General features: G+C 43.6%; 1 protein-coding gene across 3 annotated transcripts in view; it reads left to right on the top strand.

Annotated features, from left to right (window-relative positions):
- The window catches only part of VSNL1 (visinin like 1), a 98,168-nt gene that overhangs the window by 37,610 nt on the left and 37,083 nt on the right, over positions 1–23,475 (top strand). For 2 of the 3 annotated variants that reach the window (XM_047851359.1, XM_047851358.1), the window contains exon 2: positions 1,866–2,032. In XM_047851359.1, the coding sequence (XP_047707315.1) occupies positions 1,871–2,032 (162 nt within the window). In that variant the 5' untranslated portion in view covers positions 1,866–1,870. The remainder of the gene's footprint in view (positions 1–1,865; positions 2,033–23,475) is intronic. The other variant, XM_047851360.1, reaches the window with a different exon arrangement.

The following is a 23,475-nucleotide window of genomic DNA, read 5'->3' as shown; positions in this document are numbered from 1 at the left end:
CTGTCTATGATTGTGCATTCGAGTCTTGCTAATCCATGTTCAAATTCTGGCTCTGCTACGCATTACTTGTATGATCTTGTACAAGAGAGCTGCCCTAATCCTTATTGCAGAACTGTCATAGGGCCAAAGATCGGGGGTAAAATGCTCAACACAGTGCCTATCCCACAGCCAACCCTCAGTATTCAGCAGCTGTTATTGTTAGGTGAGATTCTAGTGCAGAAATGAAAATTTGTAATTCTCTACTGCAAACAACAAAGTGAAGTCCTGAAAGTTTGGTAATACATCTTTCGATTAGCAGGGTAACCATGGATTAGAGTGTTCTTACCCAGCTTAATTACACTTGACACCTGAGTACCCAACTTGATTTCCACATCCAGCTGTGGAATCCCACAGTAACCTATTATTAAGAGACAGTTGCTAATAAGAGACATGGAGCTTGAAATTAAGAGCAAAAATCAGTCGAGACGCTCCACGATAAAAGAGCAAAGTGGCTGCTCCTCGGTCCTTTGCTCAAACAGAAGAATTGGGAAGAAAAATGGCCATTTTCATGATATCTGCTCACTGTGTCCAGCTGGGATGATGCTGAGGAGGAAGCTTTCCCTGGAAGTAGCAAGAGTGGTTTGGTTTCACTACAGTGAAAGGATTTTCAATGTTAGGGCAGGTCACTGACAATGGGTATGGAATCTGTTGTAGAAGGAGGCAAAAAAAGCCCCAACAAAGCATGTGTTGAGATTACCCTTTCTGGGTGATTGCAAGGATAGACCTGCCTGGAGCCTGAGAGAGAATTTGTCTCAAGAACATTGAAGGCCTAGATCCACTGGGGTAAAATTTTCAAAGCCTAATTCAGTTCCCGTATCAGGGTTTTGAAGATCTTGTGGTACTTTCCTTATTCTGGTGGTCCTTCAGATTTTCAGTTTAATTTTATTTTTTAAATCAATCTGTGGTTAAGCTTGGTTTTCATTCTTTTTTTGTTATAAAACAACAACATTCAAGGGAAATTTTTAAAAGTCACCTTCAATTTTCCGGCACTAATACAATAAATAGTTTAATTTTGGAGTATTGTTTATCTTTGTTTACCTACTTATTTCTTAATCAGCCATCACAGTAAATCTGAAAGAGTTTAGTTATTATATAATATATATAATATAATAAAATACAATATAATATAATATATATTTAGTTATTATATAATATATATTTGGTTATTATATAATATATACTTTAGTTGTATTATATATGTGTAACATATATATTATATACATAATTTTATTAAGGAAGAAATTTAAGATAAAACAGTTCATTAATATTGCCCTAAGTAACATACATGGCAAACGGTCAATAACCTGGCACATAACTGATATAGGTAACATTATTTTATGTATTTTATGCACTGTTATTTGCTGATCAGATTTCCCAAGTCTGTTTGTGATCACTTGGCTATAAAGCCTTCTCATTGTGTGTGTCAACAATCCCACTCAATATCCTTACAAACTACATGTAGCATTAGGCACCTAGGCGGCAAGTGCTAATGGATTTTAATTCAGAAAAAGAGGACATAAACAGTTCCCATGTACTTTACATGAATAGCAAAAACAAGGATGGCTGTTTCTCCATGTAGGATCTATGCCATGTAAAAGGGGACACGTGACGGGGAAGGCTGAGCTCTGCCGCCCCTTGAGCTGTGAGAAGAGTCTTGTTCCGTCCTCTCCCTACTGGAATGCCAAATAGAAGGAGGCAGACTTGGGGGGGACTTTGACCTGACACACGGGAGGGAGTTCCCACCAAGGGCTGCTCAGGACTCTGACGTGGCTCCTAATCAAGCTTGAAATGACCACAGCTAATTGCATTAATTTGCTTTCCTTCAGGCAGAATGGGGAAACAGAATAGCAAACTGGCCCCTGAAGTGATGGAGGACCTGGTGAAGAGCACAGAGTTTAACGAGCATGAGCTCAAGCAGTGGTACAAAGGATTCCTCAAGGACTGTCCAAGTGGGAGGCTGAACCTCGAGGAATTTCAGCAACTCTACGTGAAGGTAAATGGTTTCCACCTCTTGTTTTCTTAAGGCCACGAAATCCAGTCTTCATGAAATGTAGCTTCCTATGGAATTACAACTCCAAGTAGCCTATCTGTTTCAACACTGGTGGTTTTCCAACCAAAAGGAAAAAATGGGCATTTTTAAAAATGCAAAGGGGTGTGTTTTTTCCAGACGTAAGTCAAGCAGTTTCTGAATAAGAAGAGTAATTGTTCAGCCAAAACACTGACTAGAGTTCAGAAGATGACAGTGTTGGGTGAAAGAACAGTAGAAATCTCAGATAATACAGTGTTTGCTGATGATTATTGACAAGCTGTTAATTATACTATTGTTTGGCTTGTTAAAGGTATCTGCACCTCTCTCCATTAAAGAGAAAGTACCTGGGCCTTTTTTCACTACAAGGTGTCTTCCTATATGCAGATAAGAAAAAAACCTGGATTCCCACATCAGCACATTTGGAAAGGGGTAGGGAGGTCCGGTATACATTTGGGCATCAAGGTCTACAAAATGAACTCTTAACTCAGCATTTTGTACTGTTTACAAGTGAATCTTACCCTGGACATTAGATAAAACTGTTCCATGGCAGGTATAATTTCTACTGCAGTGGTATTATTTTGGTTTGTCTGAGTTTATCAGTTGTATTGTTTCTAGATTTGGCAAGATCTAAGACATTCTATTTTGTGTACACTTATCTAACGTTAGGCTTGTGGAAAAATGCATTGTTTTTCTTTTAACTTTTTCTGACTAAAATACCAAATAGAAAACGTTGCTTTTATCCTTTAAGTGTAGCAATCAGTTTGAGCAGTTGAACCATCCGCATGAATATATGTGTGGAGGATGATTGTATAGGCATTGTTTTTACCTCCTGAAGTTGAATGTTTCACATAGCTTGTGGTCTGGCAACTCCATCCTTGCACAAGCAGGGACACGTATAAGAATGCTCATAGCTGCACTGTTCACAATAGCAAAACTGGGAAACAACCCAAATGCCCATCAGAGGGAGAGTGGAAAATAAACTGTGATGTATTCACATAGCAGTCAAAACAGTTGATCTGTAGTGACACTAAAACGTTAAGTGCAAAAAGTGAGTCTTAAAATATTCTAAATTAAACACAAAGAAGGTTACAAAAATATTTTACAAGACTACCAATAAATGCAATAAAGTCATATAAAAAGGAAAGCAAGATTGATGAATACAGGATCCAGACTGGTGGCCACATCCAATGGGGAAGAGGCAAGGGACGGGATAGGAGTAGGGCCACAGGGTTAGATACAGATTGTATCTACGTTGTAGCTGCGGTTTCAGGTGGTGAGTTTGCAGATGGGCGCTTATTGCATGATTAAAAGCTCAATAACCCTGTAAGGACCACTGATGAGTGTCAGGGACACAGAATTCTCATTAATACAAAGCTGAGCAGCTGGGGGCCGCAGGTAAATACAAAACTATCTCCTTAAATGTGTGTCGAAAGGTACCCTTAGGGTGGCCTGTGTGTATATCATAAGATCACTGTGCCATTTCTAAGATCGAAGAAATTAGTTTTTATCGTGTAGAGCTCTTTCAGGTAGAAGTGCTGAGAGGTGCATTTATTGTTCAATTGATATAAATTGTTTTTGCAGAGAAGTGGGATCATTTGCGTTTTCTTAAGTGATTAAACCACTCTCCATAGTTTTGAAAGTCACATCTTCTAACATTTTATCACCCAGGAGTTAGCCTGAGCCTCACAACTGTCTTCACTCTCAGCCCCAAGGGAAGTACAGACAAATGAGATTTGTCAAAGCTACTTTCATATCACTGGAGGTCATGCAAGCTGTCACTCTGTGTTTAAGAAAGCTCTGTGTGCCACATTCCTCACTATTTGTTTCAAATGAGAGCAGTTTGCCTTTGAAGAAGGAGTTGAAATGCAGGAAATGAGGTATTTCATTTACACACTGAAAGTACTCAGCACTGGAAGAGCACCAGCCTCAAGATGGGGGGTGGGGGGCATATAAACATTAAACGCGGCTCAGCTGTGGTACAACTGATGTACATCTACCAACATCATCCACCTCCTCCACCTCTCTCACTTCACCCCAGAATGGACTTTTTTATTCCAAGAAGAGAATATATGACTTTCTGAGTGGAGTTTAGATTCCTGGCAGCCTCTTCACAACCATATTCAAACTCAGCCTATGCTCTTCCGTCAAATAGTCAGAAAGCAAGCAAAGTCTTCTTGTCCTTCCAGAGTTGTCCAAGGACATCATACAAAGCAGAACCACAGAGGAAATATGCTGTGTACACAGGGAGAGGAGAAGAAAAAAAAAAAAAAAAAGACAGCTCCGATATGCTAGAAGGAAGAAGCCCAGAGAAAGATGTGGATTGTGTAATGAGGCTCAAGAGAGGGGTTAACAGAAAAAACTTCCTTTAATGCTGCTGAAAAGTGCAAATATTTGGCAAGGCACGGTCCTTACCCTGGTGAATAGGCACGTTTCTGTAGTTCCTGCTGTCTCAGTGTGGACACTGAGACATCCTAGAATCCGGCTGAGTGAGCAACTCTGCCCGTGGCCGCTGCCCTCCTGTCTGGGTAGTCAGCCTGGGGCGGGTACAGTCACCGGTATGACCCATTTCAGGCTCTAGGAGGGACACCTGGCTGCTGTAGAACCACTCTTTTCAGGGTGTGGGGAGGAGCAAAATAATGGGAAAGGCCCCTCTGCAAGGCCCGGAGCCACAAACTCTCAACTTCAGAAGCCTTTGCATCCAAAATGTAAAGGAACCCCTTCCTTAAGTCCATGTTTAAAAATGTTTAAAACTGAGGTTCAGAAAAATGAGGCCTGGTGTCATAGAAAGAGGGAAGGTAGGACGCGTATTAAGGATGGGCTTGCCAACCGTTCCTGCAGCCCACAGCCCTGCCTCATGACTGGATTCCATGGCAGCCCCCATCAGCCCACTCCAGCCCCTCCAACATACAGCTGCAGGAGCGAGCTTCGCAAAACACAGGTCTGGGCACGTGTCTTCCTTGTTAGGCTCATTCTTTAGTCCTGTAGACCATAGTCACCTCATTTCAGTCAACATGAGACCCAGTGGTTAGGATAGAGCCTGCCACAGAGCAAACATCAGTAAGCGTTTGTTTGAGTGAATTATATTAAATGCTGACTGTGTATCTCCTTCTCAGGGAGCTTTGTAGTGAAGACATAGAGAAATGACTAATGGATGGTCCTGCCTGTCCTCCAGGATCTCACAGGTTAATTGAGAAGACACAGTTAAGCCCAATACAAGGCAGAATGACATAAATGCTTGTTGGTGGGGCAAAAGGAGAGGTTAATTTCAAAATGAGATACTAAAATAAGAAGCTAATTTATGCAATGATTAAAAGCAAACTTTTCTCGTAGCCTTTTGGAAGATAAAACGTCTGAGTAGATAGTTTTGTTTTGTTTTTTTTTTTTTTTACCTTTTTCAACCTTGGTACCATGTTTATTTTACAAAAATATATTGATGGGGGGTGCCTGGGTGGCTCAGTCGGTTGAGCGTCTGGCTTCGGCTCGGGTCATGATCTTGCGGTTCGTGGGTTTGAGCCCCGCGTCGGCCTCTGGGCTGACAGCTCGGAGCCTGGAGCCTGCTTCGGATTCTGTGTCTCCCCTCTGTCTGCCTCTCTGCTGCTTGCACTCTGTCTCTTGCATTGTCTCAAAAATAAACGTTTAAAAAAACTTAAAAAAAAAATATTGATGGAATCCCATTCAATAAGAAATTTTCTGGGCCTGAAGCTTTGGAAATGTAAGTCTACTCACCAAAACTCTATTGACACAACTACTCAGAGACATGTATTAAAACAAATAAAAAGAAATGATGTCACAGACTCTGGAGCACCTAAATGTTTTATGATAAAGATCTTTTGATAGACCAAGGGAGATTTTTCTAGTTAATGATGTATCAAAACCATATTCTATAATTCTTTATAGAGTTTTAGAACTTAACTCGCAAATTGTGTTCTTATGCCTAAAAACCAGTATCAGAAGAAAAAAGCATGCTTCCGGGAAGTTATATGCAAACATATAAATGTAAGATTTTACGTATAAAATCTTTGTTTTATAGAATATGGAATAAAACATTTGCATTTCATTCTGCCCTGTTTACTGTGCGACTTTGGACAAGTGACTTGGCAAATGAAAAAATTGATCTACATCCATGACCAATTCAAACTTGAATGTGTATTGGGGCACCTGGGTGGCTCAGTCGATTAAGCATCCGACTTTGGCTCAGGTCATAATCTCACAGTTTGTGAGTTCGAACCCCACATTGGGCTCTGTGCTGACAGCTCAGAGCCTGGGGCCTGCTTCAGACTCTGTGTCTCCCTCCCTCTCTGCCCCTCCCCCCCCAAAAAATAAATAAACATTTAAAAAATTACAAAAAAACTTGAATGTGTATCAAAATCACTTGGGCTATTTAATCAGCAGATTGATGAACACCTTCCTCAGTGTTGCTGTTTTACTGGGCCTAGGACAGAGCCCCAATAAATGGATTTCTAGTAAGACCTCACAGACAGTTCTAATGGAGAAAATCCATGATGGGCTTGCTGAGAAGTGCTGGCCTAGAGTTTAACCTGGGAGTATCCCTGGGTTGGCTTCTGGAATTCTGTACATGCTGAGATGGTATGTAAAAGTCTGTATACTCTTTTGGGATAGCTTTCATCAGATTTATAAAGTGTTCGGTAGTCTGAAGAAAGGTTAAGAATCACCAAAGATGCTTCTAACCACTGTCAGGCTGACATTCTAATTCCCACAACAGCAGAGTTAGTGTGTCTTACACTAATACAAAGGGAGAAACATCTCCTTTTGAACTATACTTTCAAATGAACTTACCTGGCAGAAAATAAGAATGCAAGTTTCTTATCTGCACCTCGTTAAATTGGTTTCCTGTTTGCAGGCGATGTTTTCCTGATTTGGGGACCTTAATTAATTTGTGTTTTATTCAGAGCCCCATGGAAATGAAAATGGGAAGGCCCCAATAAGATAAAATGTGATCCCTCCCTGTCATTCTCTCCTAAGCACACCTACGTGCCGGATACCGTGTAGGAGTGAATCCACCGGGAATGTCAGGGTTCCTTCCCTTGGGCCTCTGTGGTCTGGTCTGCCCTCAAGGACCTGATAGGTGGGTGTAGGCTTCATATATAAATATGTCTATGATTGTGAGGAGGTCCATGAAAGACAAGGAAGGGTCTCTGGGCCCAGGGAGGGCTGGCAGGGGAGGTGATATTGAAGCTAATCCTCAAAGGAAAGGTGGTTTGGACATAAGAATCTGTAGGTCTGTCTGGAAACTCAAGAATCCCACTGACCAGAATTCAAAAAGCTGGAATAAAAAATGATTATTGTGTTTGAGAGCCCCTTCCTATGGTGTTGGCAGGAGGCCCACAGACTGAGTATATTAGGCTGAAACAAAAACATAACAAAACAGAACAAACAGCTCAAAAGCTTCTCCCAGGAGAGCCTTCCTTGATCTCTCCGTTCTCAAAGAAGAAGAGTCTCTTCCTCTGCTTTCCTGTGACTTTGGTCCCCCCACCTCCTTTCACAAGGATATTATGTCTTTAAAGTACAACCATGCAAGCTTTTCTCACCTCACTAGCAAGAGCCCTTCTCCATCCCCCAGAGCCTACAGTGCTATTGGTGTTTTGCCTGATTACACATAAATGTGGTGTCGTTTAACCGGAAGCCTGGATGTGTACCTGCCTCGGCCATATACTAGCCATGTGAACTTGGGACAGTCTTATGCTTAAAAGTTTGTTAAATAAATCAACAAAACACTCTGACTCTCTGTTTCCTAATCTGTCAAATGGGGAGACTATTCTGAGTGCTATTAACTTAATGTGAGAGACAACCAAAGTGCTTTGTAAACAGCAAATCATCTTGTCCTGGAGAGGCTCAGCAGTGGCTTGAGCTCAGGCACATGGGTGTGGGAGGGCTTCCAGATGCCAGATTGCCCAATCTCTTGGGCTGTGACATCAAGAGCTGGCTCCCCCATATATTTTATCAAAAGAAAATGTGACAGAGATGGCTATTATGGCTTCTCAACATCTGATTCCAATCAATTTTGAAAATAAAACTCTTGGCTCAAAACAGATTTTTGGATGATCAGTTTTCAGGGATTCAGACTGCTTGTTCCTAAAAGGTAATTAGGAGTAGGTAGGCCTTATTAAAAATTTGTCGGCAGAACTATATACAGAAACATTTTAATTCCTTCGGGAAATAGACATTACATAAGACACAAAATGTCATCCAGATTGGGCTGGTGAGGACGTTGCAATTTTTAGTGAGAACCTGGGAATTCATTTCCATTTGGAATGTTTGCCAACATGATTGAGGCTGCACTTCAGCTTGAATTAATGTGGAAAACAAGAGTTAGGGACTGAAATCTTGAGGAAGAAATGACAATAAAGTTGTAGTTCTGGGAAAACAAGGTCCCATGTGAGGCTCTAAAGCATTTTATTATGGTGAGATTGTCTCAGGGAATAGTTGGCTACCATCGCGTCTTGCATTGGAGAGAGCATTTATCCTAGAGGGGTAGAAGTGATAACCTTCTCCTGTCTCACAGGGTGTGAAATTATTTTGGATGGCTTCCAAAATAAAAACCTTGGGATTTTGCTTTCCAATGATAGGGCAGGTGTCAGTTAGAGAGATATCAATGGCCATTGCAGCCATGATATCCAAAGGAATGCTCTTAGATGATACCTCAACTTCTCTGCCCTCAGGATACGTTTACACAGGAGGAAACTGAAGCCCTTGGGAGTCGGGGGGGGGGGGGGGGGGGAGGAGGGGGAGGAGTCCAAGATGGAGCTGTTTCTTTATCGCTCCAGTTAACCCCCCAAATGCTGTGCCTCAACTGCAGCCTGATTATGGAGGTTTCAAGCCAGAAGGACCTACTCTCCTTCTAGCATTTCTCTGCAGCTAATTGTTAAAGAACAATCCATTTCTCCTTGGAAATAAAGCCAAAGAGGCAGAAGTAGCCCATTTCTATTACAGAATTGGATTTGAAGATACAAAATCATGTCTGGACCTCTCACTGTAAAACTTTTTACATTGGATTTGTCTGACCCTTTGAAAGGGTGACGGGGGGTTGATCTGATACCATTGACCCATCTTGGTGGGAATCATTTCCTCCCTACCTTCCTGGGGCCCACTGAATGCCTGCCAGAAGAATGCTCGCTATCGTTGACTATTTGCTCTCATGTCTCCACTTGGAATGGGTCTTGGACCATTGGCATTTCTCTCTAAAGGTAGTTACAGAGCTTGGATTCCCATCCTTGTGACCGCCTAATATTGCTATGAATCGTGTCCTGTCCTGAGCTCTAAGTCACTTTTCCCATCTCAGATGAAATGCAGTCCTAAATGGGGGAGAAATGGAGGAGGTCAGCAGCAAAATAGGGCTAAATCTACCTACAAAATATCCAAGGGCCTCATTAGCTCTAATGTAAGAGAATTCGTCTGCAGATAGTAATCCGGAGAAGCTATTAGCAGTCTCCCACCTTCAGCAAACACTATCAAGTGGTGTCTATAACAAATTTGTAGCCGAGAGCTATGGGGTTGCATAATGTGAGTCAGATTGCCTCACTCACTTAAAGGCCTAGCAGAACAGTCTATATAGATAGCAGAAAGATAACAGAGAAAGTTTTATTTGTCCCAAGACCAGTGCAGATAATCCAGCCTAGCAAATTTCTGTAGAAGTACCTTCAGTGAAGATTTCAAGATACCTTGAAATATAAGTAGGATCTGTAGCTCTTAAGGATTTCCTTAAGAGGAGGGAGAATCTAAGCAAGGCACAAGGGCAGGGAGACCCGGGGATGGTATGGGACATACTCAGCAAGTTGTTGTGAAATGTGTTGGCTGAAATGTCAAGTGACCAAACAGGTATCACAGGAAAAGTGAGGTTGGAGATGTGAGTGGGGCCCAATACAGAGGTCAACAAGTGCCAGAAAAGCCCTGAAGTCCTGAATATTGTGGACAAAGCAAACAGATGGTTTCCTGCCAAGATGTGTTAGATGACCATGGACGTTCGGGTGACCTGGTGCTGTATGCTTCTTAAAACAACATAACGACAGTGTCAGGCCCGAGCAGTTCATTTTCATTTCCCTTGTAAGTGTTCTTGGTGACTCAGTGAGTAAGGCTGCGGGAGCTCACAGTGTGCCCTCAAGCGAACAACTTAGAAAAGGTTGGCTGGGTTATTCAGTGGGTATTTATTGTCTGTACCTTGTCTGTGCTGCACAAGACTAAACACAGAGAGAACCAGCAAGTCCCATGCTGTCTGGGGAGATAAAGCCTCCCAAACAGCCAAATGTGGAGAGCTAAGTAGGATATGAGTCAGTGAGAGCTTTGGGAGCTCAGGGGAGGAGGAGGGAGACACAGCATCAGGGAGGGTCCGGCAAGGCTTCATGGGTGGAGGAGAAAAGGGGTGATGTGCAAGCTGGGTGCTGAGATCCCCCGAAGAACTTAGACAGGTGAAAACACTCTCTCAGGTCTCAAGACCCTGATCTTGGAATGACCGGGACACTGCTCAGGGACATTTTGAAATTGTACTTCACATAACCTGTCTGCCCAGGCAGGCTCTCCGTCTTCTCCCTTCAGTGCCAGTCACTGACCCCACCCCCCCAGGCTAGTCCAGTTCTCACCCTGGTCCAGTTCCAAGCAGAGCTGCTGGCTGGGGGCCCTCCACTTCCTAGGGGAGCAAGACTTTCCTGGGTCTTTGTTTCTGTCACAGAGAGGAGCTGGTGGTGACTTGCTGAGAAGAAGGTGAATTTGTTAAGTCTTCTGGGGTGGAAACAGCGACGCTGGGTGCTCCGTGAAGGCCAGCAGGCCTGGTCTGTGCAACCAGCTGCATCTATGAAGTCAGGCCCCTCTGCCCCCTCCTTGTAGATGAAATTCCTTTTCTCTCAACTAAAAAGTGAGCGCAACATGTTTTGGTTTGAAACTAAAGACAAATGGATGGTGTTATTAGTGTGGTTTACGTTGTTTTCAGGGAAAAATGCAAGCTAAGTATTGTCCTGTGTTTTTGTGTATATATTTTACTACTAAATGACAAAAAGATATAAGGTAAGGTTATGCGTATTATCATTTTGGGCTTGGATCCCTCTATCAGAGACCCAGAGAGTGGCTTAGAGTGGCTTAGGATATCTATGTGTTACTGAAAAGGTGGCTTCTTTTGTGGAAAGGCAGCCCTGATGCCAGACACAGCAGTCTGAACTGGGGGGAGAGGGGATGGTTAAAGAGCTGAGAGTTCTAGCACAGGGCCTTCCACTCCCCCCCCCTTCTTTTTTTCTCAGCTTCTGAAGCTGTTAAATGATTCTTTGCATGTCCCTTGCAAGGGCTTGACATTAAAGGTGCTCAATGAATGCTCAATGAGGTCACTCTCATTAGTACTGGAGCCTTGAGGACTGGTGACAGGAGCACAGGGTGAGGACACTGGCCTCACCATGTGCTTCTACAGCAGAAATCTTTCATGGTCTGTTCGGCTCTGTGAGGCCTCAAGTGGCCATTTGCTCCAGGGGACTGTCCCTCCCTTTGCAGAGGGCTGTCTTGGCCTTCAGTCATGAGAACCAGCCTTCCCCAGGTTTTCTCTGTAAGCCTTCCAGTCTGGTCCAGCTCCTGTGTGGAAAGAGGGGAAGGGAGGAAGAGAAGAGCCTGTCCCAGGCACAGGTGCTGGAGGGAAGGCTCCCAGCGGTTGGGGAGGTGAGACAGCTGAGCCAGTCCACCCCTCCCTGCGCTTCTCTGAAGCAGAAATGAACAGCCTGAAGGTGTTGCATTAACTCCAGAGAAAGGCTATGGGAGAAACATGACATCCTCTGAACACGGCATCCAAACAGTGTCCCTGGGTCGTGTGGCATAGCCCCCACTGAGGGCTGACCCAGAGGGACAAGATCCCATTTGAGGCAAAGCATCCCAACACTAGATATTAAGGCAGGTGGCAGAGAAGGTTTTATCTTGTGCAATCAAGTTTACTGTCTGCTCTAGGGGACTGTCACACGCACAAATGTTTTGATTTGAAAATAAAGATAAATGGTTTGTTTTATCAGTATGGTTCACAGTGTTTCCACAGTCACCTGGTGGGGGCGTGCTGGTTGGCTTTACAACATAAAACACCATAGAAACTAGGCACACTTTAGGTCCTTTCTAGAATAAATCAGAGGGTGGCTAGATGCACAGATGAATAATAAATAGGTGATAATAGCCAGCATTAATTGAATGCTTATTGAGTGTCAGGCTCTGTTCCAAGCATAGCACTCTGAATATATTACTCATTTGATCCTCACAAGGGTGTATGAGGAAGGTATTACGATTGCCTCCATTTTACAAATGAGGTAACTGAGGCACAAGCTGGTTAATAACTTTCCCAAGGTCATGCAACATTCAAATGCAGACAGTTGGACTCTATTGCTAGTGCTCTTTATGAGGTAGGTGGATCCTTGATGGAAGTCTCAGGTGTCCTGATCCCTGCTCTTACGGGTGGTTCCTGTGGTTTTTCTAAGCATAGTCTTTAATTAAAAACATTCAAATAAATGACCAGTGTGGTTTCAGATGACTTACAGCTGGAGTATGGCAGGGGGAAGGAGTAAGAGGTATGGGGTCAGAGATGAGTCTGCATCCTGGCTCTGCTGCTCCCCTGCTGCTGGGCTGTGGATAATTCTTCATTCTCCAAGTCCATATTTCCCCATCAGACAACAGAAGGCCTACTTTTGTTGCCTCCCAGTGTACTCATGAGGGCCAATGATGCAGAGTCTGACAGTGTGAGAGTTCTTGTTGGCTGTGTTGGAGTTGGGTCAGTGGAAAACCTGGTGGGTTGACTATCTTATGAGATTGGAGAAGCCCACCCACCATGAAGAATTGCAACTTCCTCTTCAAGTACATTTAATGACCACAAATTATGAGATCATGCCCATAATGGGTGGCACTGACCTAAAGAGACATGGAGGGGTGGCTTGATTAAATGAGGTGTCAAACATGATTGGTCACCTACCCAATGGCCATCCTCCGCTCCTCTCTTCTTTCTCTCTGGTTGTGGCCAGCCTCCCACTGTAGAAGCTAAGAATCCAGGTACACACTTTCCTAGTCTGCTTTGCATATAGTATGTGGGCATGTTACCTTATCGTAGTGAGAAGGGATCCAAGAAAAGATCTGCTGGGGGGTTAGGAAGGTAGTGTAAAATATTTTCTTCACTCATTAAAAGACTAGCATGCTGGTGTCTGTGCTGTGCATATGATACCTGAAGAAACTATAGTTAACTTTCAACACTTAAGAGAGATATTGCAGCCAAGCTGAACATGGTAGAGTAGAAAGATAGAAAGAACCTGGGCCCTTGGTGATATCCAAGATCTGTGGGATCAGTCCTGAAACAGTATCTGGACCATATGTTTTGTGGGATACTTGACTTTTTATGGTTTAGGCCACCTTTAGTTGGTCTTCTGTTCCTTGTAGGAGAAAGCATCCTACTTAATAAAAGAAAGATGAGAATGAGAGGCAGAAGCCCCAGTCCTGGTCAGGACAATGCTGCTAACAAGCTGTATGATTCTGGGCCAGTTACCAACCTCTCTGAGTCATAGACTCTCAGTTTATTGAAAAGCCTGGTAATCCCCACCCTATCTCCCTCAGAACATTGGTGGCACCACATGAAACATTTTTTGAGCCCCACCAGCTACTTTTTCTGGAGATCTAGAAATGAATAAAATATAGTACAAAGGCAGATATGAGATTGAGCTCCATGTCCAACAGACAGAAGTTCAGTATTGCTCAGAAGAAGAGAATGAGGGGATGAGAGATAGAAGGTGAGGTGTAGGCACAGCCTCAGTTTCTCCCTCTGTAAAATGAGGTAGAGAACCATATGACCTCTTAAGTTCACTTCCAATGCCAAGATTCTAGAAGTCGAGGTGGGGGGGGGGGGGCTGTCGCTGTTAGATTTCTGCTAAACCTGAATGTCCCTGTACTATAGGTCACTTGGCTTTCTAGCAGTTTTCCTGTACAACTACCCACAGGGACAGAGACTGTATCTTATTCATCACTGTATCCCCAGCAATCAAAGACAAAAATTGGTTGGTTGACAGAACACATTAATAAATAAATAAAAGGCCCTCTCTTATAGATTAACTGAAATTCAATCTGAAGAATAACTGAAAAGAGGGAAACATTTTATAGTGTGTTATCCAGAATAATAAACCCACAGAGATTCATAGAGAACCATGTTGATGTAGAATACTTAAATAAGCAGGATGCAACATAACGTATCAGGATCACATTTGCAGAGTCAAGTGGCTAGCTAATTTTCTTAGGAAGATGTGAGGCGCTAGCCAGCAAAACAGAGTAGTCCATGGACTTCCTTAAATATTATTTCCCCAAAGAGGAGATGAAAGGCTAAAATGTAAAACTAGAGATGTCTTATATGAAAAAGCTAGCTGATGATTTGGAAATTAGGCTGGTGACGTTTCAGTTTGGAATGAGATTATCAGAGAAAAGTGTGAAAACTGAAAGGATTTTAGAAGAAATGCAAGGGAGATCATAAAAGACATAGATGGTCTCTGAAAATAGATGACTGTGTCTGCTTTCTAAGTAAATCTCACTGCATAGTCAAGGTAGGACTTATTTTTATCCATATTTTTTAAAAAATGTGACATGTCTACCAGTCATGCAATAAATGATGACACCTTGTTAGAGCTAATAGGTTGTGGCTTTACGGCTTGGCCTCAGTCAAATCTCCTGTGGACTCAGAAGCTGGTGCCCAGAGACATCTTTCAAGATGACACAGCTGGGTTGCTGGGATAACTCACTAGATGAGGATTCAGCCAGCTTTGGACAGATTACATAATACAAAACCAGGGGATGTCTTGGAGTGTTAAGGGATGACAGGAGTTGGGGTCATTGTCCATTCAGCTTTCAGGATGAGGACAATGGGGGGACTTTGGGAGTGGGTTGCATTAGCCACCTGAACCAGCCACCTGAATAGAAAAATCTTGGTGTCCAGACTAATGAAGAATGTCCTGGGTAACTGGGAATTCCAGCTAATAGAGAATTAACATGATATATCTCAAGCAAGGATGACTGTTTTCATAAGAATCAGTCTTATCATTTCCTCTTAAGGTTTCAAAGATATCGAAGATGCCCAATTATTTTGTGTTAGAGACATATGTTAATAAATGTTTATTGTTCAAATGGATGAATGACTTCCTTGAAGTCCTTCCTTGAAGGACCAAACTCAATTGAATTAATACCTGAAAATGAAGATCCTGCTGAGTGAGTGTGTGAGAGAGAGATATTATACATATACACACAAATACACATATATATATTCAATTTATGTATGAGGGTGCCTAGGTTAAGATAAAAGTTCAACTGAGTATGACAGACTCATGTGGTTTCAACATGACTAAAGACTGTTTTTCTCTCACAGAAAGTCCAAGCCAGCTTTGCAGCGCTGTTCCACAGCCATCAGAAATTCAATCCCCTTCTCTCCTGGTGCCCCTTCTTAGGGCATTGCTCTGATTCACATGACCCCAAGTAGCTCACCACAGTCTCACCTTCCAGCTAGTGGGAAGGACAAGACAGAAGGAATGGGAGAATATATCCCTCCCTTTAAGGGCAAGCCCCAGAAATTGCACACATCACCTCAGCCATATCCAGGACTTAGTCTCAGGGCAACACCCAGCTGCAAGGGACACTGGGAAAGTAGCCTTAATTTGGGATGGCCATGTGCCTAGCTAAGAAGTCAAGGACTCTGAAAGGAGAGAAAGCTAGATGGAAGACAGCTAGCAGTCTCTGCCCAGAAGGTACATTTTTGGAGGGTGTCTGTCAACAGCCTCTCTTCTAAAGGTCAGGTGCAAGATGTACAGCTGGGGTGCCATTTGAGCTTCTCTGTGGATGAGATTTGAGGCCAGGACAAGCAGAAATGGACTCACTCTGTGTGTGTAATTCTTCTTTACTGAGAGTAAGTGATGCCAAGATAACTCTACTCTGCTGCCTGCCCTGGGCCTGACAACCTCCCCAGGTCTTCACTCTGTTGTACTGAGGCCTGATGGAAACTTCAACTAAATAGAGAGTTTAATTGTGGCCATAAAGGTACCAACAATTGGTCACTACATATGTGTCAGTCAGTGGAGTTTGTTTTTTAAACATGAGAAACTGTTGTCCATAATTTACTAAAATATTAACCCCTGTAGCTCTGCCCTCTTCCTGTACCTACTCCCTGAATCTTTGTCCCCACTGAGGTGCCTCTACAGGGTGTGCAGTGGACTGGTGGACAATGATTAGTGCTGGCATTTCTCTCCCGGTGTCAGTTTGGCAGCAGAGGCATGTATTTGCCTACATGACTTGAGCACAACATGAGAAGCAGGCCTGCGGTGGCATTAGGCAAATGTAGCATCATGAGGGACAAACACTTAACAATGGGTGAGAGATGCTGAGACATAGGATCTGTAGTCACGCTCATAGTAATATTTACCAGTGCAGAATGACTTCTTGGTCTTTGTATTCCATCCATCCATCCATCCATCCATCCATCCTTCCATCTAGCTGATCCACCCATCCACCCATCCACCCAGCCGGCCAGCCAGCCAGCCAGCTAATCCATCCATCCATTTATTCATTAAATTTATCAAGCATCTCCTCTACAACACTCTCAAATTAAGAACTGGCATCACTGAAATGAACCAACAGTCATGGCTACTCACTCAAGCTGTTCAGTTGATGGGGGAGCCTATCAATGAAACTGGAAATGGTGATACATTGAGGTAAATGTTGTGCTAGGTTCCGTGAAAAATGGGTAGTTCTGGGAAGAGGCTCTAAGGGAACTACCCAGAAGAAATCATACTTGAGCCCCATCTTAACATAGTGAGCTAGGTGGTAATGAAACATGGAACTCCCAATAGCAGCAAGCATTTGCAATCTTTTTTTTTTTTTTTTTGGCTAAGATTTTTTTCCTAGTCCAAAATCATCTTGCAAGTCAAGATCCTAGCTATTTCTCAGCCACACTAAAAATACATCCATAATCTAATGGAAAGAAGCGCGTTGGCAAAACGTTCCCCTTCCTGCCCATTAGTCAGCCCTTTATCAGAACAAGCCCGTCGAGGACCAAGAACATGACATTGGATTGCAATGTGTCAGTGATGTGGGACTGGAAGCATTCGATGACAGGGCCTTGGCTTTCAGTATCTACTATGCGTTTCCAAGGAATCTTCTTCTGAACTCTCGCCAGGCAAGGGCCACATCTCAAGGCCTTGAACTCTGCTTGCTTTGATGTAGTAGTGCCACTGTTGGCTGCTTCTCCTACGGATTATGGAAATTTTTGTTCCATAAAACAAGCGGTTGTGATATTTTTCTGATCCTGATGGCAATTTTCAGAAAGATAAGGGAAAGGGAGTTAATATCGACTGACTTCCTGCTGTGTGTCAGTAAATTCTATGAGAGAAACAGTGGAGATAGGATCCTCTGGAAGCAATACTGAATATTAACAATAACAAGATCAATAATAATAGAAAATACTTCTGTAGCATTTACTATGTATGAGGCACAATTCCATGTATGTTCTGTATATTGATTATTTTAACCACACAGCAGCCTTTTGTACTGGGTAGCATTAGTGTCCCCACTTTACAGATGAGACAGCTGAGCACAAAGAATAGTAATGTGTCTAAGGTCACACAACCACTGAAAACTTATACCAGTGTATAAGTTTTAATTTTGGATCTCCCAGTTCTGACCTTTACTGTGTGACCTTGAACAAGTTATATAAGCTTTAGTTTCTTCATCTACATGATTGAGATAGCAATGCCTGACACACAGCTCTGTTGTAGGGATTCCAATTATGTTGAGAGACCATGCTTACACAGAGGTAAAATGAAGGGTGATCATGCCATATGAAAAATATGCTGTGGTATGCTCATGTACAGCTGCTTCATCCAGGAAGCCTTCATCTAAGAAGGGGATTGAACTGGGCCAAAAGGTGGACTTCTTCCTGGCTAGCACAAAGTTTGGAAGATTATTCTGAAGAGGATAGTGGTAGCTCCAAGTGTGAAATGAGCCAACTGTGTTTCCTGGGCCTTGTTCTCTACACCATAGCTCCTTACCCCATGCTGCCCTATTCTACCCTTGGCCTCCCCTCTCCCAAATGTTTCTAATTAATTTATTTATACTCCCATACCAATGACTGATTAGACTTAATTTGTATGCCATGCTAAGGAATTTGCAGCCTATTAGGAAAGCCAAAATAATAATGGTGAGATTTCAAGACCTGTGGAAAGGACCTTTTCTGTGTGCTAAAATTCACATCACATCATACGAGTAGGCAATGCAGGGCAAGACTTTGTCAATCATGAGGGGTGAGAAGTAGACAAGCCATGCCTAACTCTTCACTCCAAGCAGATAGGTATGAATGTGTGCCAAGGGTGGAGAAGGAATGGGTGTGTTTGAAAGTTTCTTCCTTCCTTGACTTTGGCTCCTTCAGCAGAAGAATCTCCTTACAATGTGATCCTTTTTGGGGCTAATGCTCTCAACCCTTAGGAGTGAAGCAGAGGGTGGCCCCAGAGGGTGCTTGACACCTGTGTGATCCCTGTGACTTGTGTTGGGGGACTGGCCAGCAAGGAACTCCCATTCTAAAGTGGCTCCCCAATATAAAAGCCCCCTTCCTTGCCCACAAACATCCCATCAGTCCTTCATCAGAGATCCCTGGGGTAGGGTTAGGAGTGAATGTGGGAAAATCCTTATAGACATTCAGCCCCACCAAACTTTACTGAATAGATCACCCCAGATATTACAGAGATGTATCTATAGCCAATGCAAGGCCATCTCCAGAAGAGGTTGGGGAAACTGGAAGAATCTAAAAGAATAGTTCCTAATCTCAGGGTATGCATTCTTACTTTCCACATGCCAGATGGGTTCCACCCCTCCCTGTCCTGATTCAACATAAAGGAGGTGAAATCAACATCTATACTTTGAAAAAGCTCCAGGATGACTTTGAAATGCATCCCAAGGTACCACTAGGCTTTAGTATGATGCTAAACGGGGACAGACTATTCTGGATGACAGCAGTAGTTTCATTTCCCAGAAGGTGGGTTTACCCATTCTACAGTTCATTCATTCAGTCAACAAAGAGTTCCCAAAACCCTTCTTGAAGCCAGGCTCAGGCACAGTCTTCAATGCTAGGGGATGAGTAAGACACATAACCATGCCACAAATGACCACAGTCCAGTGATGCCATTTCTTCCCCCCAACTCTTCCACATCCTGCCTTCTGACTTCCTTCTCTTTCCTCCCTAGGCCACCCCCAAGTCCACTACCCTCACTGTTCCTAATTATCCCCTATCTTCCTTTGCTTTTGGGAGCTCATACTGTATAGTGCAGCATCCTTCACCCATGATCCACTGTGGTCTACCAATGGCCAGGAAGGCCAACTTAAGTGGAACAAGCAAGAACATGGCTCTGTGATGGTATCAGCTGCAGGAGTAACCTCTCGAATCTTCAACAGGGATTTTTAGTGAGTACACAGAAAACATTAACTGAGGTCAAAAATAAGGATCATAGAGAACAATTAAAGAAATGGGTTGACAAGTAGAGTAAAATTTTTGGAAAACTTTTGATGAATTATACACATGTCTACATTCCTGATATCATTATGGTTGAATCCAGATGATGACCATAGGATAGTAAACAGAAGCAGCCTGGGCTGCCAAGTGAGCTCTGGGCTGGATGTTAGCAGTTAAGTGTTCTAGTTCCAGCCCCACCACTGTCCCTGGGAGACCTCAGACAAGACATTTCTCATCTCTTGGCCTGTTCTCTCACCACAAAAGGCATCAAGACTAAACTACCTCTAAGGACTCTTCCTGGAACATTCACCCTAATGTTTCCTTCATGGTAAACACTCTTTAAAAAATTGTTTTTAATGTTTATTTATTTTTTGAGAGAGAGAGTGAGCATGAGCAGGGGAGGGAAGGGGGGTTGACAGCGGATCTGAAGCAGGCTGTGTGCTGACAGCAGAGAGCCCAACGCAGGACTCAAAGCCATGAGCCATGAGATCATGACCTGAGCCAAAGCAGGACACTTAACTGACTGAGCCACCTAGGCATCCCTCCTTCTTGGCAAACACTCTTAATGCCCAGGTTTCTTCCCCACCTGGAAGGGGGACCCTATGTGGGAAGATGCTTGGTTTTCCCCTGAGCCAGACAGAGCTACTGGTGCAAAGCCTATTTTTTCACCTTCTCACTTTCCATCCTGTTGCCCAGAAGCAAAGGATACATGTCTCCCTGACCAGTTCTTCATTCATTCATTTATTCATTCATTCCATAAAAACATACGTACCTCCTGGCATTTAAGTGACTTTTAGGGTGATTAAGAACTCGGACTCAGATAAGATCATGCTCCAAAGAGCTCCCAGTATAAGTGACAAAAGATAAATAGTTAAGGCCATAAGGTAAAGGGAAATGGGGGGGTGGGGGGTGGGAAACATGCACAGATGGGGGCTGTCAGAAAAGACTTCTGGAAAAGGTCAAATTAGAACTGGTCTCTGAACTGGGGTGGGATTCCCCAGGGCAGTGGTGGAGAGGGCATGACATCAGGAGAGACTTTCACGCGGGCAAAGCCCCCTGGGTATAGCTGAAGGCAGGAGAAGACTTGGTGGTCTCTCTTACCACCTCTGTTTTTGTGGCGGCATAGGAGGGGGCATCAAAACTTTGGCTTCCTGTTGTCAGATTTCCAGCTGGGTCAAACATTGGCCTAACAACGTTCAGCAATTACATATTTACAATGAATCCTGTTGGCAGATCTTCCCAGCCCTGAGCATCAGAGATGCCTCTGACAGCATAATTACCCTTCACTGTGAGTTTTGCCAGTTGTCATTTTCCCAAGAGCTTCAGTTAGCAGTAGGCAAGGAAGCCAGCCTGATGGGCTCCACGTGGCACTTCCTTTGGTTTCTTCTCCTATCCTCCTTTGCCTCCAAACCCCTGCCAGTTTGTCCCTGCCTCACTCACTCAGCTTTGGCCAGCCCCAAAGGGGGCACCCATGGATCGGGTCCAGAGCATTTTAGCTTCCCAGCAGGACCCACCAGAAAGATGCTTTGTGGGCACTAGAACATGAGGGCTGTTATAACAGGCCACCCATGGAAAAATGCAAACCTCCTTGTTGGTGAAACAGAGGAACCAAGGTCTTTGGCATCAGAAAGAACTGGGTTCAGATTCTAAGTGAGCCTCTGTAAAATGAAAATAATCTCTCAGAGGAGCTGGATTGAATGAAAATGGCTGACATAGTGCCTCCATTCAGGAAGTCACCAATAAATCTCAGTTTCCCATTTTCCTTTCCACCGGGGAGGTTTTGTCTGATTTGTTTATGCCCTGCTAATAGGTTAATGATTATGTATCAACTTCACCTTCCTTAAGTACAGCTCCCATGATATCCTACCTCCTCAAAAACCTGGATCCATGCTACCTCATTAAATGAAAAAAACCAATTGCAAAACACTTTATAGACATATGTATAGCATAGAAACACATCTCTCCCCACATCCTTCCTTTTTCATAGTGTTTAGTTTCTAGAAGCTTTGGTGAGAGGGAACCCTTCACTCCTTACTTTATATACTTCTTTATTGTTTGAAGTTTTCATAACACACATGTATGACTTTTATTTTAAACTAACCTTAGAAGCAACAACAGGGGCGCCTGGGTGGCGCAGTCGGTTAAGCGTCCGACTTCAGCCAGGTCACGATCTCGCGGTCCGTGAGTTCGAGCCCCGCGTCAGGCTCTGGGCTGATGGCTCAGAGCCTGGAGCCTGTTTCCGATTCTGTGTCTCCCTCTCTCTCTGCCTCTCCCCCGTTCATGCTCTGTCTCTCTCTGTCCCAAAAATAAATAAACGTTGAAAAAAAAAATTAAAAAAAAAAAAAAAAAAAAAAGAAGCAACAACAAAAGCTCCCCTATGGAGGTGGGGGCGGCTTTTCCAACTAGAGAAAGTACAAATTCCATTGCACTGGACCTGTGTCACGTACTTGGCTACAAATAACTAGAAATCCAATAGACAGTGGCTTAAACAATAAGAGTTTATTTTTCTCACATAAAAGGAAGTTTGGAGATAGCCATTTGTTGGGTATTAGATCATGACTTCTGAACATCTGTGGGATTCTCTTGGCCTTACCTTCATGGATCCCAGCTGATTGCAGCCATCTGGCAGCATATCATCATTTGAGTCTGCCAGAGAAAGGGAAAGGGTACCGGCTGCATCAGTCCCTTTATATCAAGAAATAAAAATATCTCCAAGAAATGCTTCCACCCCACTCACCGTCAGCAGAGTTTACTCTTTAGTCTCTTTGGCCTAAACTATATTTCTTGGCAAACAAACAAACAAACAATAAAAATTAAAATTAAAAATAAAAAATTGACAAGCAAAGAACAGGATTGCTATTATTGGTTTTAGTCCAATCATCATCTATTGCCTGGGGCTGGGAACGCTGATGCTGTGAACAAAAGCCAAGTTAGTGAAAAATTGGGGAAGGGACAGTAGATAGGTGACAGACTATCTTCCAAAGGACCTGATAACCTCACTGCACTATTCCTAAGGGCTGCCTACAGTCATCAAACATTCTTCAATATTGCACCTCAACCCTGTACTCAAGCTGTTCCCTTGGTCTATGACATACTCCTTTGGGAAGTCCAGGTAAAGGGAACAAGGCACTCACCTACTGCGAACATCATCACAGAGTGAAGCCCAAGCAAGCCACACACAGTCCCTTGACTCCAGGTGGCCCTGTAGCCAGCTCTGGCTCCTGTCGGCTCTCATTTTTAATTAATGAGCTCCAATTTATTTATCATGAAGTGTTATGAAATGGCATAGTGTAGCCTTGCCCCATCAAGGCTGCTAACTCTCTAGACCCCTTCTGCATCATTGTAACAAGTCCCACAAAGATGGGGAAGGATGGAATTTCTCCAGACACCCCACTGCTGACTGGTGGTACAAGGGTAGGTGGCGTGAGCTGATGGAGCAAAGTGAATTTGCTTTCTAAACAGGTAATCTTGACCAAGATGAGCTCCATGTAGACCCTGGATTGCAGTTACCTGTGTGTATTCTCAACTTCCCTGCTGGACACTAGCACTGGAGGTCAGGAGTTAGTGGAGCATCCTTAGAAAAGTTAGCTGGTTAATCAGGTTGATTTGAGGAGCGCCTCCTGCTTTGTGTGACCTGGGCCCCAGAGTCTCTCCTGGCCAGTGGCAGGGCTTAAGAGCCATGATATGGTCCCTGAGGAACAATAAAGGAAGCAACACCCTCGGAGCTCAACAGCAGGCAGGTGGACTCATGGCCCGTTCACTGTGAAACAGGACATGCCTCTGTCAAGGAATAACATAGAGAGCGGCTTCCTTCCACCTAACTGCTCCTGGGGCTTTTTCCTCTGGTGGGGAAGGCTGGTTTTCAGAAACACAGACAAATAGCCATCAACCTGACCATTCTTTAGCTCTGCCCTCTTCCTGTTCT

Source organism: Prionailurus viverrinus, chromosome A3 (genome assembly GCF_022837055.1).
Source record: "Prionailurus viverrinus isolate Anna chromosome A3, UM_Priviv_1.0, whole genome shotgun sequence".
NCBI classification, from domain to species: Eukaryota; Metazoa; Chordata; class Mammalia; order Carnivora; family Felidae; genus Prionailurus; species Prionailurus viverrinus.
This window is presented reverse-complemented; position numbering and strand designations above follow the sequence as displayed.